This window comes from Macaca fascicularis, chromosome 9 (genome assembly GCF_037993035.2).
Source record: "Macaca fascicularis isolate 582-1 chromosome 9, T2T-MFA8v1.1".
NCBI lineage: Eukaryota > Metazoa > Chordata > Mammalia > Primates > Cercopithecidae > Macaca > Macaca fascicularis.
In genome coordinates, this window is record NC_088383.1 from 72,885,837 (window position 1) to 72,901,497 (window position 15,661).

Sequence of the window (15,661 nt, forward strand, 5' to 3'; positions counted from 1 at the left end):
TAGGCGTCTGTAGACCAATGTGCTAATTGTTTTTATATTGGGCAGTCTGTAAATCAAAAGTAATTAAATAGATTGTTTGACTCATTCATTCAACAAATATTTATTGCTCTTCTCCTATTTGCTAGCTACTTTTCTAGGAGTAGAGAATCAAAAGTGAGTAAGATGACAAAATCTGTGATTTTGTGGTGCTTATGTTTTAGTAAGGGACAAAGAAAGATAATAGGGGATGGTAAGGTTAATAGAGGAAAAGGAGCAAAGATCAAGCAGCTTCATTAAACAAAAATACAAGATAAATTCACTAGAAAAATTTTCTTTTGCAGTGTGTCTTATATTTATGGGTTCTGAAGATTCTATACCCAACCACATTATTTCTTCTGAGAGGCAACCATGAATGCAGACACCTTACTGAATATTTTACCTTTAAGCAGGAATGTGAGTACTGCCAGGAGAAATGTTTTCACTTCCTCAGTATTCTTTTGGACTTATGTGTGTAGTAAGCGTTTTGAGGACTTTACAGTGCAACATGTAAGGATAGATTTCATGTCTACACGTAAAGCTTTGAGGAAAGTTGTCGAGCACTCTTTGGTATTTAATGGTGTTTAATTGAGAAGTTTTTGGTGGGGCATGGTGGTTCACGCCTGTAATCCCAGCACTTTGGGAGGCCCAGGCAGGCAGATTGCCTGAGCTCAGGAGTTGGAGACCAGCCTGGCCAGCATGGTGAAACACCGTCTCCACCAAAAGTACAAAAAAAAAAAAATTAACTGGGTGTGGCAGTGTACTCCTATAGTCCCAGCTACTCAGGAGGCTGAGGTGGGAGGATCACTTGAGCCTGGGAATCAGAGGTTGTAGTGAGCTGAGATCGTCCCACTGCATTCCAAACTGGGCTCTAGAGTCAGTCCCTGTCTCAAAAAAAAAATTTTTTTCATTTCAGAATTTCCTATTATGTTTAACTTTTACAAACATGCTTAGTAGTTTAGAGTTTTATATATAAGTTTTAATGTTAAAATTAATTTTTCTAAGCCAGGCATGGTGGCTCACACCTGTAATCCCAGCACTTTGGGAAGCCGAGGCCGGTGGATCACCTGAGGTCAGGAGTTTGAGACCAGCCTGGCCAACACGGCGAAACACCATGTCTACTAAAAATACAAAAATTAGCCAGATGTGGTTATATATGCCTGTAATCCCAGGTACTCAGGAGGCTGAGGCAGGAGAATCATTTGAACCTGGGAGGTGGAGGGTGCAGTGAGCCGAGATTGTGCCATTGTACTTCCAGCCTGGGCAACAAGAGCGAAACTCTGTCTCATATATATATATATAAATATATATATATATATATTTTTTTTTTCTAACAGGAAAAAATAAAAACCAAAAGAAAAAAATGTATTTTTGCATTGGAGATTTTTGTCCTTCAATCTTGAGGCATTCCTGTGAGGGATCCTAACAAATTGTGTATCCTGTTATCATTGCAGATCATTTCAATCATGCTTTTAATGATTGAAATTCTTTAAAAAAAAAATTTTTTTTTTTTTGGTATCATAGTTTTAAGACTAGTCAGGTACAGTGGTTGGTGAAATTCTTAACCTACAATGTTTATCCCTTTTCTCTCTCAAATTATTACCGCAATGGTAATCTAATACCTGTAAGTAACCATGTTACAGAACAAGGTTAGGCCTTTTTCACACATCAAACCTTTGTGCTTTTTAATTATTTTAATTATTTTTATTTTTTTTTGAGACAGTCTCGCTCTGTTGCCCTGGCTGGAGTGCAGTGGTGTGATCTCGGCTCACAGCAACCTCCTCCTCCCGGGTTCAAGTGTTCTCCTCCCTCAGCTTCCCGAGTAACTGGAATTACAGGCACGCGCCACCACGCCCTGCTAATTGTGTTTTTAGTAGAGGCGGGGTTTCACCATGTTGGCCAGGCTGGTCTCTAACTCCTGACCTCAAGTGATCCGCCTGCGTCGTCCTTCCAAAGTCCTGGGATTACAGGTGTGAGCCATTGTGCCTGGCCTGACTTTGTGCTTTTTAAATTAATATTCATGACTGTATTAAGTAGAGTTAAATTCTAAAAACAGAAATAATTTCAACGTTTTGAGACTCAAAACATGATCCATTAAAGATCATATTAAGTAGAGACTTGCAGTAAAAGGAGAAAAATACAGTGATGGGTAGTGGCAGAAGTGGCATACTCTTACAACGTCAAGGATCAGGCAGTTAACCTAAATGAGTAAGATAAGTCCTGGAAAGTGCATGCTTGACCTAAAAGCAGTCAAATTAGAATTTTTATTAAACCACAGTGCTAGAAAACAGGTTCGTTAGCACACTACCAGTTTAGAACCTCTGGTACTGGATATATATATATAGTTTTTAAAAATATTTGAATATTATAGTATTAAAACAGGAAGTAGGAACTAAGTTCTTTTTCTTTGCTTAGATAAATAACAAATCACCTACCAAAATCTCATCAAAATCAAAATACTCAGGAATTTAAAGTTATAAAGGAGCAAAGGAAAGTGCATGACATCTCTCTAAAAGTAAATGATAGTTTGATTTGGTAGAGTTTTGTCTTTCTTGTGTTTCTATATTGGCTTCGTGCTTCACTGCCCATTTTTAAGTATTCATTGTAGACAAGAGGAACCCCTCAGCTTTTCTGACATACGAGTATGCTGTTACTTTTATTTTTCAGAAAAATTGGATGAACTTTGAATTTTGTTGTGATGATGTAGTCGTCTTGCCTGTAATAACAATAGTCATTGACTCTTAGAGTAAAATAAAGCAAGTATTAAAATGATTTTAACCTCACCTGTACTCATTTTGCCTTATTTGGCTGATAAAGGTGAAGGGTTGGGCTGTTTTTAAGAGATTTCTTTTTTTTTTTTTTTGAGATGGAGTCTCACTCTGTCACCCAGGCTGGAGTGTAAGTGGCGTGATCTCGGCTCACTGCCACCTCCACCTCCTGGGTTCAGGTGATTCTCGTGCCTCAGCCATTGAGTCTCTGGGATTACAGGCACACACCACCATGCCTGGCTAATTTTTGTATATTTTTAGTAGAGATGGTGTTCTGCCATGCTGGCCAGGCTGGTCTCAAACTCCTGGCCTCAAGTGATCTGCCCGCTTTGGCCTGTCTAAATTTGCTGGGATTACAGGTGTGAGCCACTGTGCCTTGCCTGTTTTTAGAGATTTGACTTACTTATTTTTAATAATACTTGATGACATTTTTGCAATAATCCAAAATAATTTTAGAGAGCAAATATTTTGCTTCATAAGACATATCATCCAGAATAATTTTAGAGAGAGCAAATATTTTGTCTTTATAAGACTGATAACATTGCGTATTTTTGTTGATTCTTATAGGGGAAGATGCTTTCCTTAAAAAATATTGTGTGCAGTAAAATTTATTCTCTGTGGTATTTACTTCTGTGACTTTTGACACTACATAGAGTTGCCCACTACCACTATCATGATACAGAAAAGTTTTATCATGCCATAAATTCTCTCTTGCTACCTTTTTATAGTCACCCCTTCACTCACTCTGAAACCCTGGCCACCACTTTGCTGTTTACTGTCTCTATAGTTTTCTTGCAATCTGTCTGTCTGTCTGTCTATTTGGGCTATTACCTTTTACAATGGAAACTGTAACTATCTCAATTTCATTATAAATAGCTAAAAGATATAAAGGAGGGGAGAGAACAAGAAATAAAAATCTAATATATATGTTTTTAAAATGGTCAACCAGTAATGTAATTTTCAATTAATTTTTTGTTTTCCTAGGTAAAATTAAGTATTCGGAAAGAGTCTATGAAGCTTGTATGGAAGCTTTTGATAGTTTGCCTCTTGCCGCACTTTTAAACCAACAGTTTCTTTGTGTTCATGGTGGACTTTCACCAGAAATACACACACTGGATGATATTAGGAGAGTAAGTATATATTTTACTTCCAAGATTGATTTCTATTTATAGTACATTGTTGAGTAGAGTAGAAGTTTCACACTTCTTTTCACTGCCAAGATTAGGTAATGGTAAAAATTAATATACTGATATCTTGAGGAAATAGCTTCTGTTTATTCACAATAATATACTATGAGCTGTATTCAAAGTTGGTATATTTTCCTATGCACATTTTGTCCTTACTTTGTGATGAGTTACTTCTGTTCTTTCTTTTCTTTCTTTCACAGTTAGATAGATTCAAAGAGCCACCTGCATTTGGACCAATGTGTGACTTGTTATGGTCCGATCCTTCTGAAGATTTTGGAAATGAAAAATCACAGGAACATTTTAGTCACAATACAGTTCGAGGATGTTCTTATTTTTATAAGTAAGGAAAAATATCCAAGATTAATCACATTTTAGTTGTTAACAAAGCATATGCTTCATACAAAAAAACCATTATTTTACTTAATTTACTCTTTTTCCCCCACAGCTATCCAGCAGTGTGTGAATTTTTGCAAAACAATAATTTGTTATCGATTATTAGAGCTCATGAAGCTCAAGATGCAGGGTAAGAATTCTGTTTCCCTGACCCAAATTAACACCTAAAATATAAATCAAACTTAGTAACCATGATTGATGCTTTACGATGCATATTAAGCTATTTGTTTTGCAGCTATAGAATGTACAGAAAAAGTCAAACTACAGGGTTCCCTTCATTAATAACAATTTTTTCGGCACCTAATTACTTAGATGTCTACAATAATAAAGGTAAGATGTTGTTGATAAAAAAAATTGTTAAACAATTTAGTATTTTAATAGACTTTTAATATAATAAAAAAGGGGTGTTGTTTGAAACTATTAGTATCCACATTCTTTATAAATAACTGTAAGATATAAGGGAGGGGAGAGAACAATAAATAAAAATCCAAAATGTGAAACTAAGTAATACGTAACCCCATTCCACAACTTGTCTCGAAAAAACCGTTTTGTAAAATGTGCTCTGAGTTAAGTGCATCAAGCAAAACCAAACATGATTTTCTCAAACTCCCCTTTCTTAAATCTTTTCCCTTATTGAGGATGTTTTCTTGTTTGTATAAAGCTGCTGCTGCTTTGATGATTTTATTTGCACTGTCTGCTTGTTTAGTTTATCATGTTTCTTGTTTTATGTTCACTGATCTAGGTTCTCTTTCCCTTTCTTATTTCCTTCTTTTACCTCCACAGTCTTATCACTGCCCCATGAAGCTTTGTATTTGAGCTTTTTTAAAAAAATTAATCCAGCTTCATCTCATTTGAGGGATACATTCTTCTCTTTCTTTTTACTGCTTTTTTCCTTTGCCTTCTGTTCCAGTGATTTTCATTTTCCCACCTTCCCTGAAAATTTGACCTGTCTATAGCAATTGGATTTCATTTTATTTTGAATACAATTTATTAACAGAAAGTGCCAAAGGGTCTTAATCTAGTTAAGTGTGTGCCAAGGACATTGAAGATGAGATTGGGTATGTTTATGTAGTTTACATCTTTGGAAGATGAAATTAAGAGGCCAGCTTCTCTTCTGTCTTGACATGTCTGGAATTCAGTTGACTATGCCATGGCTTCAGGATCAGACTGGAGTGGATGTGCCAAGAGGAAAGAACAGAAGGTTAAAGACTTTAAAAAGGACATTTAGAGAGAGAATGAGGTCATTGCTAAATAAGAGTCATGGTGTAAGTTCAAAAGAGGAACAGAGGAAGAGTTTTTTTGGATGATGAGAGGTGATGGTTAAAAGATTAAAACATTTGCCTGAGACCAAACAGTAGCATGCTGGATAAATTTGGTACAGAATATGCTACAAGAACTTATACTATAGATGTCTTATGAAATATGACTGCATTTTTTTTTTTTTTTTTTTTTTTGAGACGGAGTCTTGCTCTGTGCCCCAGGCTGGAGTGCAGTAGCGCGATCTCGGCTCACTGCAAGCTCCGCCCCCCCGGGTTCACGCCATTCTCCTGCCTCAACCTCCCGAGTAGCTGGGACTACAGGCGCCCGCCACCTCGCCCGGCTAATTTTCTTGTATTTTTAGTAGAGACGGGGTTTCACCGTGTTAGCCAGGATGGTCTCGATCTCCTGACCTCGTGATCCGCCCGTCTCGGCCTCACAAAGTGCTGGGATTACAGGCTTGAGCCACCGCGTCCGGCCATATGACTTCATTTTTTAAAAGAAACATCTAAGTTTTGATTCCATTCTCTCTTTCTCTTTTGAGACAGGGTCTTGCTCTGTCGCCCAGGTGGAATGCAGTAGTGCAGTCTCGGCTGACTACTGCATCTGCGTCCTGGGTTCAAGTGGTTCTCTTGCTTCAGCCCTCCCTAATAGCTGGGATTATAGGCACCTGCCACCTCGCCCAGCTAATTTTTGTATTTTTTTAGAATGAGGTTTCACCATGTTCACCAAGCTTGTCTTGAACTTCTGAGATCAAGTGATCTGCCTGCTTCGGCCTCCCAAAGTGCTGGGATTATAGGCCTGAGCCAGTGCACTCCTGCCCTGATTCCATTCTCAAAAACAGAACCAAGTGTTAAATTTAACTTTCTATTGGTGCTCTAATTCCTCAGCTGTGATTTCCCCTTGTTAGTATTAAGGGAGCTAGTGTTCAGTGTCCAGTTGAGTACTGCCTTACTGATTGTCCTTTGTTTGTTTGACTCAGGAAGTTAAGGGATGGATTTTTTTTTTTTTAGTACTTATAAAAGAAACTCAAACCATTGACTGTCTTGTCAAAAATCAAATGTCTCTTTGTAGTTCTGAGTCTGTACATAAATAGTGTTAATGGTTTGAGTGTTTACATTGTATGGGTATGTTTGTAATTTTTCATTCTATCCATAAGGCAATTTTCTAGATTTTTCTCTTTTCTCCCTTACAAAAGATCTGAAAGCTTGGTATCAGCTCATAATTTTTGAGGCTAATTTAAAATGCTTTATTTTCCCACTTTGAACTGATTGTCAAAACATATAATTTAAAATACTTTTATTTCAGAGGGAAATTTCATATGGGAAACAAACGTAATACTTATTGTTAGTAAACAGTAACGTGTAGCAGGATTACTTTTGATTCTTTATTAGCCAAAATCACAAATCTTGGAATTTAACATCTGCATTCCAGTGCTTTTCATTAAAGTGAAAAAGTAACCATAAAATATTATCTACAAGACATTATACTTTTGTGTATTTTCATGTGAAATGCATTGTCTGATCTTAAACCTCTGTGGTTAAGGCAGTGTAGACATATTATTCCTGTTTTATAAATGAGAAACACATTAGTTGAATAATTTACCAAGCCTTGCATAGCTAATGTGCGCTATAGTTTAGATGAGAATCCAACCCTTCTAACCCAGTGTTCTATCAGTAATATAACCAGTAATTGAAATCTATGTAGGTCATTTAAGATTTTAATTATATCAACATATTGAAACATTAAATACCTGCATTTGAGATGAATATGTTATCTTTGGATTATTTGGTTATAATATTCTCTTTTGGTGTTTTAGTGGGATTTTTTTTCTAAACAAAGTAAAATATTTATTTTTAGTAGTTTTGCCTGATTTTCCATATTAAATGAAACAAATACATTCATACATTTATAAGTAAAATGTTCCAAATGGATGGGATTTTTTTGTTTGCTTTATTACCATTCAGCTATACTTTTCAGGTTGCCTGAAGCTAGAAAGATCTTAAATTCTCAATTTGTATGAACTTTAAAAACCTAGAAAATTGCTCATTGCCATTATCTGTTTCTTCTAAAAACTGAGTTTTCACAATTTTGGATTTAGTAAAAATGCATGTTCATCATTGGATTATAAAGTAAAACAAACATTCTGGAAAGAATCTGGAAATTTCATTAGTAATATGAAGACCTGACTATAGTTAGAGTTCTACATGACAGTGTTAAAAACAAAACGTGTGTTATTATTAAAAATTCGTTCCTTCCTCCCTCTACCAGCCCTGATTCCACTCACCCCGATCTCCCTTCCTCTTAATATTTTTCTGCTTTTATGTATTTTATATTTTTAAGGCTAATTACAAATAGTTACATCTATGTTCAACTTATCTTGCAGCTGCTGTATTAAAGTATGAAAATAATGTGATGAATATTCGACAGTTTAACTGTTCTCCACATCCTTACTGGTTGCCCAATTTTATGGATGTCTTCACATGGTCTTTACCGTTTGTTGGAGAAAAAGGTATAATTTTTATTTTTTTTTAATTGTTTTATTACTGTTACATTTACTCCAGTTTACTATCATAGGCACATACTTGCTAAAGGAAACTGAAGTCTAGTTTCACTGTGGTTACAGCTCTACTTGTGTCAGTGGGTGTGGACATAAGAGTCTCAAAGATATTTTAGTTAGCTGTTTACAGCCCCCATGTGAGGCTGTCTGGGGGACTGGGAGAAGACTTATAAATAGCCCAATGTCTTCAGCTGTTGGGTTTTCTTTTTCTTTTTTTTTTTTTTTCTTTAGCTTAAATCTTTTATGAAGGGGTGGAGAAATTGCTTTGAAATGGGTCCTTCTGCATATCTTAACACCATTTTGGGACATTCCACTGAAATTCATGGGAAAATCTAGTAGCCTTCATTTTAGCAATATTAGTCATTTTAATAGCAGTTCTGTACTTTAAGAGAAATCATAAAGAGAAATTCAGATTGTAACCCAATATTCCTTCTCTTATATAAAAAATGTATATAAAATTTTAGTAGTGATGCCTTTCTGATAATTTAGAGGAACACTTGTTAGTACATAATAGGCTTTTTGAGAGAAAATAAATGCTATTTAAGAAATTCTGTTTCTGTGTTTCATTTGTAGTTCTATAGAATTCTTAGTATTTTGTTACCTATCATGTTCTTCTTTTCTATTTTAAGTTAATTTTTTTATAAGAAAATGCCTCAGTTTCCATATGTGGAAAATGACAGTATGAGAGTACAGACATGATTATAAAACATTTTGTTCAGTATCCCCCTCTATTTTTTCTCACCTCTTCCATATTACAAAATGTTCCTTTCTGTATGAGATATGCCACTTCTGCCAAGGCAATTTGTAGTTCTGAAATTCAGAATTAATACTTAAACTGTGTATGTTAAACAGGTTTTCTGCAGATTGCCTTTGGTGTTCTTCATTTACTAAGTAGGTCCAGTGTTAATATGGAGATAGAATTACCCTTTAGCATTTGAGAAGGGGGCCAGTTAAGGGCTTAGGTGCAAGGGATGCATTACACTTACAACCTTCTATCTTTGGTGTATGAGAAATAGTTCAGTCATAGCATCATCAGACTAAAGGGAATTAAATAATTCATCCTGCTCACTCTCCTGCCTTCAGGCTAGACTGGAGCTCAACTATTTTAATGTAATATGGGAAGGATGGAGGGGCCAGGAAGATAAGGTAGGAGGAAAATGCACATTTCATAGATTCTAATTTGATTCTCTGATGGTCCCACAAAAGGAAATATTTCATTATATCTAATCTAAATGTTTATGCTATGAGTATTAAACAAGGAAAGAAATAGAGATAACAGGTTTTTCTCAACTAATGCACCTATCAAAAACCAGGGCATCATAGGGTTTTAGAGCTCATAAGTGGATTTAACAATCATTTAGCCCAACTCCTTTTGAGAGATGAGATAATTTAAGATGAATTCTGTGGATCCCTTATAAGTGAAGATGGAGAACAGTAGGCTTTTATCAGTGTTCCTACATTTGAGGTCTGCTACTAAGTGATCTTTAGTTTTTCTGTTGCCACTCTAAATCATCTTTTATAAACAAAGAGATATTCAAACTTTTTGACCATTTTTGTTGTTTTTCTTTAGATCTTCTCTAAATTATTCACATCTCTCTAAAAGTGTAAAGCTCAGATTTTAACATTACGTGCAAATAGAATTCTAGCCAGTGTTGAGCACAGTAAGAAAATCTTCTCAAACTCTTTGCATATTTTGCTATTTTAATACATGAAGGCTGTTTAGATAGCCTGACTACTTCTTGATTCTAATGAACATTTTCTTTTGGTGTGAAAAGCAGCAAGTGACATTTGTTTTACTTCCAAGAAGCCAGTTGGACTCTGAGTCTAGTTCCTGAGAAGCAATTAACCTAAGCCAGAGGCTTCCTGAGAGGCTGATTTAATCCCAAAATTAGGTGAAAGCAGTGTTTCTCTACCCTTTTGGGGGCTAAGAACTCCCACTATTTTTTTTATAGAGACAGAGTCTCACTCTGTCACCCAGACTAGCATGCAGTGGTGCCATCATAGCCCACAGCAGCCTTGAACTCCTGGGCTTATGTAATCCTCCTGCCTTGGCCTTTTAAAGCACTGAGATTATAGGTGTGAGCCACTGCACCTAGCCAAGAACCCCTTTTCTATTTTACTAAAAATATTCCTATATTGGCCTATAGTCCCAGCTGCTAGGGAGTCTAAGGCAGGAGGATCACTTGAGCCCAGGAGTTTGAGAATACAGTGTACAATAATCACACATCTGAATAGCCACTGCACCCCAGCCTAGACAATATAGCAAAACCCAGTCTCTGAAGAAGTAAAATAACTTACATTGGGAAATTCTCAACATACACCAAGGTAGAGTGAATAATATGAATATCCTATGTACCAATTATTCATCTTCAACAATTATCAAATCATAGCCAATCTTATCATTTATGTCCCCATCCAGTACTCCCCACCTCATACGTCAATTATTTTAAAACAAATCCCAACTCTTTTCTATCTATAAATACTTTAGAATATATTTCTAAAAAATAAAGACTCACATTTTAAAAGTATGCATAAAAACATTTATTAATTTTTTTTTTTTTTTGAGGCGGAGTCTCGCTGTGTCGCCCAGGCTGGAGTATAGTGGCGCCATCTCAGCTCACCGCAAACTCTGCCTCCCAGGTTCACGCCGTTCTCCTGCCTCAGCCTCCCGAGTAGCTGGGACTACAGGTGGCCACCACCACGCCCGGCTAGTTTATCGTATTTTTAGTAGAGACAGAGTTTCACTGTGTTAGCCAGGATGGTCTCGATCTCCTGACCTCGTGATCCACCCACCTCGGCCTCCCAAAGTGCTGGGATTACAGGCTTGAGCCACTGCGCCCAGCCAATTTTTTTTTTTTTTGAGACACAGTTTCATTCAGTTGCCCAGGCTAAAATGCAGTCTCATTCTGTTGCCCAGGCACAATCTCAGCTCACTGCAACGTCCATCTCCAGGGTTTAAATGATTCTCATGCCTCAGCCTCCTGAGTAGTTGGGATTATAGGCATGCTGTACCACACCTGGCTAATTTTTTTATATTTAGTAGAGACAGGGTTTCACTATGTTGGCCAGGCTAGTCTCAAACTCCTGGCCTCAAGAGCTCTGTTTGCCTCAACCTCCTAAAGTGCTGGGATTACAGGTGTGAGCCACCGCCAAAAGCATTAATTTCTTAATATAGAACCCCTTTGAGAATCTGATAAAAATTATGGACTTTTGCTTCAGAAAAATTCACGCATAAATGTGTGTACTCACAACATTTTCAGGATGGTCATAGTTCTGAAATGAATTTGCAGTCTTCACACTTATTGACCCTCCTTTAGAACCTCTGTTCTAGAGGATCTAATGTTATATGATCTTCCATAGAAGGTCATACATGGAAGATTTGTTTATTTACTAGATTTTTTTTAAGTGTTTTATTCAAGGTACCAAGGAAATACAGATACAAGTAAGATGGGTCTTTGCAGGTTAATATGGGATCTGTGATATATAAATAATGATAATAAGATGTAATATGGTAAGTGCTCCAAGACAAGCCTAGTTTTATAGGAATTGAGATGGGCTGGGTGTGGTGACTCGGGGGCGGGGCACGGTGGCTCATGCCTGTAATCCCAGCACTTTGGGAGGCTGAGGTGGGTGGATCACGAGGTTAGGAGTTCAAGACCAGCCTGGCCAAGATGGTGAAACCCTGTCTCTACTAAAAATGCAAAAATTAGCTGGGTGTGATGGCGGGCGGCTGTCATCCCAGCTACTTGGGAGGCTGAGGCAGAGAATTGCTTGAACCTGGGAGGCGGAGGTTGCAGTGAGCCAATATTGTGCCACTGCACTCCAGACTGGGCAACAGATGGAGACTCTGTCTCAAAAAAAGAGGAGAGGCCGGGCGCGGTGGCTCACACCTGTAATCCCAGCACTTTGAGAGGCCGAGGCAGGTGCATCATGAGGTCAGGAGATGGAGACCATCCTGGTTAACACAGTGAAACCCCGTCTCGACTAAAAATACAAAAAATTAGCTGGGCGTGGTGGCAGGTGCCTGTAGTCCCAGCTACTTGGGAGGCTGAGGCAGGAGAATGGCCTGAACCTGGGAGGTGGAGGTTGCAGTGAGCCGAGATCATATCACTGCACTCCAACCTGGGCAACAGAGCAAGACTCTGTCTCAAAAAAAAAAAAAAAAAAAAGAGAAAGGTTGTTATTTCTGTCAGAGGGATTAAAGTAGCTTTTGAACAGAGGCTTGAAGAATGGTGGAATGGTGCTGGTTTGTTATGAGCAACAGAATTCTAGATAAGAGAACTTCCCGAGCCTGAGTCTGAAAGCAAGAAATCATAGGTCTCTTTGAGGGTTTAATTTGATGAGTGAGTAGGATGTATGAAGGACAGTAGTGGAAAAGGAATTAAAGGTTAGGGCTAGATCATGATGATACTGATCACCACACAGAGAAGTTGGAACTTTGATAAATGGTGGGCAAGCCACTGAGATGGAATTTGACTGTAGTCATTTAGAAAAATTACTGTGGTGAAGTGGACTGGAAGGAAGACTTGAGGTTGGGAGACCTGTTACACCAGAAGTCAGGTAGAGACATAATGAAGGCCTGGTAGCATTAGGAACGGAGAGTGGGGAGAACCGAAAGAATGGTGGAAGTAGAATCAGTGAGACTTAACAAGGTTACATATTTAAGGCTAGGGAATGGTTGAAGATGACTTGGATATTTTGAGTCTGGTGAAGATAGTACCATTAACACACTCCGATGAGAAAACTCTGTTACAACAACCCTTTACTCAGGTTATTGCTGTTCTTCATGTTCATTGGAATCTCTAGGCTTTTCAGTATGTCATTTTCTTTCTTTCTTTTTTTTCTTTTTTCTTGAGACAGAGTCTTGCTCTTTCGCCCAGGCTGGAGTGCAGTGGTATGATCTCAGCTCATTGCAATCTCCATTTCCCAGGTTCAAGCAGTTCTCATGCTTCAGCCTTCCAAGTCTGGGATTACAAGTGCGTGCCACCACACCCAGCTAATTTTTGTGTTTGTCGCAGAGACAGGGTTTCGCCATGTTGGGCAGGCTGGTCTTGAACCCCTGACCTCAAGTGATCTGCCCTCCTTAACCTCCCAAAGTGCTGGGATTGCCGGTGTGAGCCACTGTACCCAGCCCAAGTCATTTTCTTACTAGTCAAATCACTTTTTACCTCTCCTTTCTTAACATACCCTCAAACTCCTTTCTCTTCTGTTTTTCTGCTTCATTTGTCCTATACATCTTAGGTCTAGTCAAATCCAGCCATCTATTTTCTCCATTCCTATAGCCACAGTATAGAGTGCTGCTGGAGATTTTTACGGACTTATGAATTGGCACCACCCCTTGATTTTTAACATTAGCTGAGCTCTCAGTAGAACCCTAATACCGTTTATATCCTTAGTCTGTTTTTTTCTCCCATTTTGCTTAGGATAGAGTCTAAATTTTCATTTTTTAAAAAATTTTATAAAGAAAAGAGGGCCAGGTGCAGTGGCACATGCCTGTAATCCCAGCACTTTGGGAGGCTGAGGTGAAAGGATCACTTGCGCCTAGGAGTTCAAGGCTGCAGTTTGCTGATCACTCCACTCCACTGCACTCCAGCCTGGGTGACAGAATGGGACTTTATCTCAAAAAAAAAAAAAAAAAAGGAGTTTAATTGGCTCATGGTTCTGCAGGCTGTACAAGCATAGCACTGGCATCTCCTTGGCTTTTGGGGAGGCCTCAGGGAACTTCTCATGGTGGAAGGCAAAGTGGGAGCAGGCACTTCACGTGGTGAGAGCAGGAGCAAGAAAGCAAGGGGGAAGATGCCAGATACTTAAAAACAGCCAGATCTCACAAGAGTTTACTCACTATGGTGAGGACAGTACCAAAGGGATGGTGCTAAACTATTCATGAGAAATCCACCCCCATGATACAGTCACCTTTCACCAGGCTCTACCTTCAACACGGGATTACAATTCAGCATGAAATTTACAACATCCAAACTATATCATTCTGCCCCTGGTCTCTATAATATCATATCCTTCTGATATATCAAAATACAATCATCCCCTGCCAATGGTTCCCCAAAGTCTTAACTCATTCTAGCATTTAACTGAAAAGTGTGAACTCCAAAGTCTCATCTGAGACTCAAGCGAAATTCCTTCTACCTATGAACCTGTAAAATCAAAGACAAATTATTTATTTCCAAGATATAATGAGGATACAGGCATTGGATAAAATAAACATTCCTGTTACAAAAGGGAGGAATCGGCTAAAAGAAAAGGGGTTCGTTCAGGCCCTATGCAAGTCTGAAACCCAGCAGGCAGTCATTAATTTTTTTTTTTTTTCTTTTTGAGACAGAATCTTGCTCTGTCGCGCCCAGGCTGGAGTGCAGTGGTGCGATCTTCACTCACTGTACCCTCTGCCTCCTGGGTTAAAGTGATTACCCTGCCTCAGCTCCCCAAGTAGCTGGGACTACAGGCATGTCCCACCATGCCTGGCTAATTTTTGTATTTTTAGTAGAGACAGGGTTTCACCATGTTGGCCAGGTTGGTCTCGTACACCTGAGCTCAAGTGATCCATGCACCTCGACCTCTGAAAGTGCTGGGATTAAGGTGTGAGCCACTCGCGCCAGTCATTAAATCTTAAAGCTCCAGAATAATCATTGACTCCATGTCCTACATCCTGGGCACACTGCTTCGCTGAGTGGGCAGTTGTGTCCCTGTGGTTTTTCCACACTGAGGTTGCAAGCTGCCGGTGGCTCTACCATTCTGGAGGGCAGCAGCTCCACTAGGCAGTGCCTCAGTGGGGAGTTTGTGTGGGGCATCCAGCCCTACATTTTCCCTTGGCACTGCCCTAGTAGTGTCTCTTTGTGAGGGCTCTGCCCCTGCTCTGCCTGGGCACCTAGGCTTTCTCATAAACCTGAAATCTAAGTGGAAACCACCAAGCTTCATTCACTCTTGCACTTGCCTAGAGGTTTAACACCAGGTGGTGGCTGGAGCTGGAGCAGTCCCTGGCTGTGGGGAGCAGTTGTCCTGAGGCTGTTCTGGTCAGTGGGCTCCTGCCCCACCCCCAAAACTGTTCTTTCCTCTTAGGCCTCTGGGCCTATGATGGGATGGGCTGCTTCCTTTTTCCCATTGTCTTGGCTGGGCTTATAAGCACTTGGCTCCTTTTATATTTTTTTCTTAAACATTTTCTTCTATCCATTTCCCTCACTAGCGAAAACACATTACTAGTGGGAGTTTTCTCTACTTATTTATACAGTACCCTCATCTTGAATTCTTCCCTTGTTGAAGAAGTGACCCTTCCATTCAAGCCAGTCTAACTTGTCTCTAGATTCTATTACCCTTCTGCTTTTTAGGAAACTTGCTTTATCATTTATATCTACCATATCTTCACATTCTCAGTACTAGTTCTATTATAAATTATTCAAATCTATCTGATCTTTAAATAAAAAACAAATAACATTTCTCTCATCTGATGTCTTTTTCTAACTACTGTGCTATGA

At 38.7% G+C, this 15,661-nt stretch overlaps 1 protein-coding gene across 13 annotated transcripts in view; it reads left to right on the forward strand.

Annotated features, from left to right (window-relative positions):
• Nucleotides 1-15,661, forward strand: part of PPP3CB (protein phosphatase 3 catalytic subunit beta) — a 60,632-nt gene that overhangs the window by 21,567 nt on the left and 23,404 nt on the right. For all 13 annotated transcript variants that reach the window (XM_074001820.1, XM_045400070.2, XM_045400074.2 and 10 more), the window contains exons 4-9: nt 321-432; nt 3,768-3,913; nt 4,171-4,310; nt 4,416-4,493; nt 4,599-4,693; nt 8,007-8,132. In XM_074001820.1, coding sequence (XP_073857921.1) covers nt 321-432; nt 3,768-3,913; nt 4,171-4,310; nt 4,416-4,493; nt 4,599-4,693; nt 8,007-8,132 — 697 coding nt within the window. The remainder of the gene's footprint in view (nt 1-320; nt 433-3,767; nt 3,914-4,170; nt 4,311-4,415; nt 4,494-4,598; nt 4,694-8,006; nt 8,133-15,661) is intronic.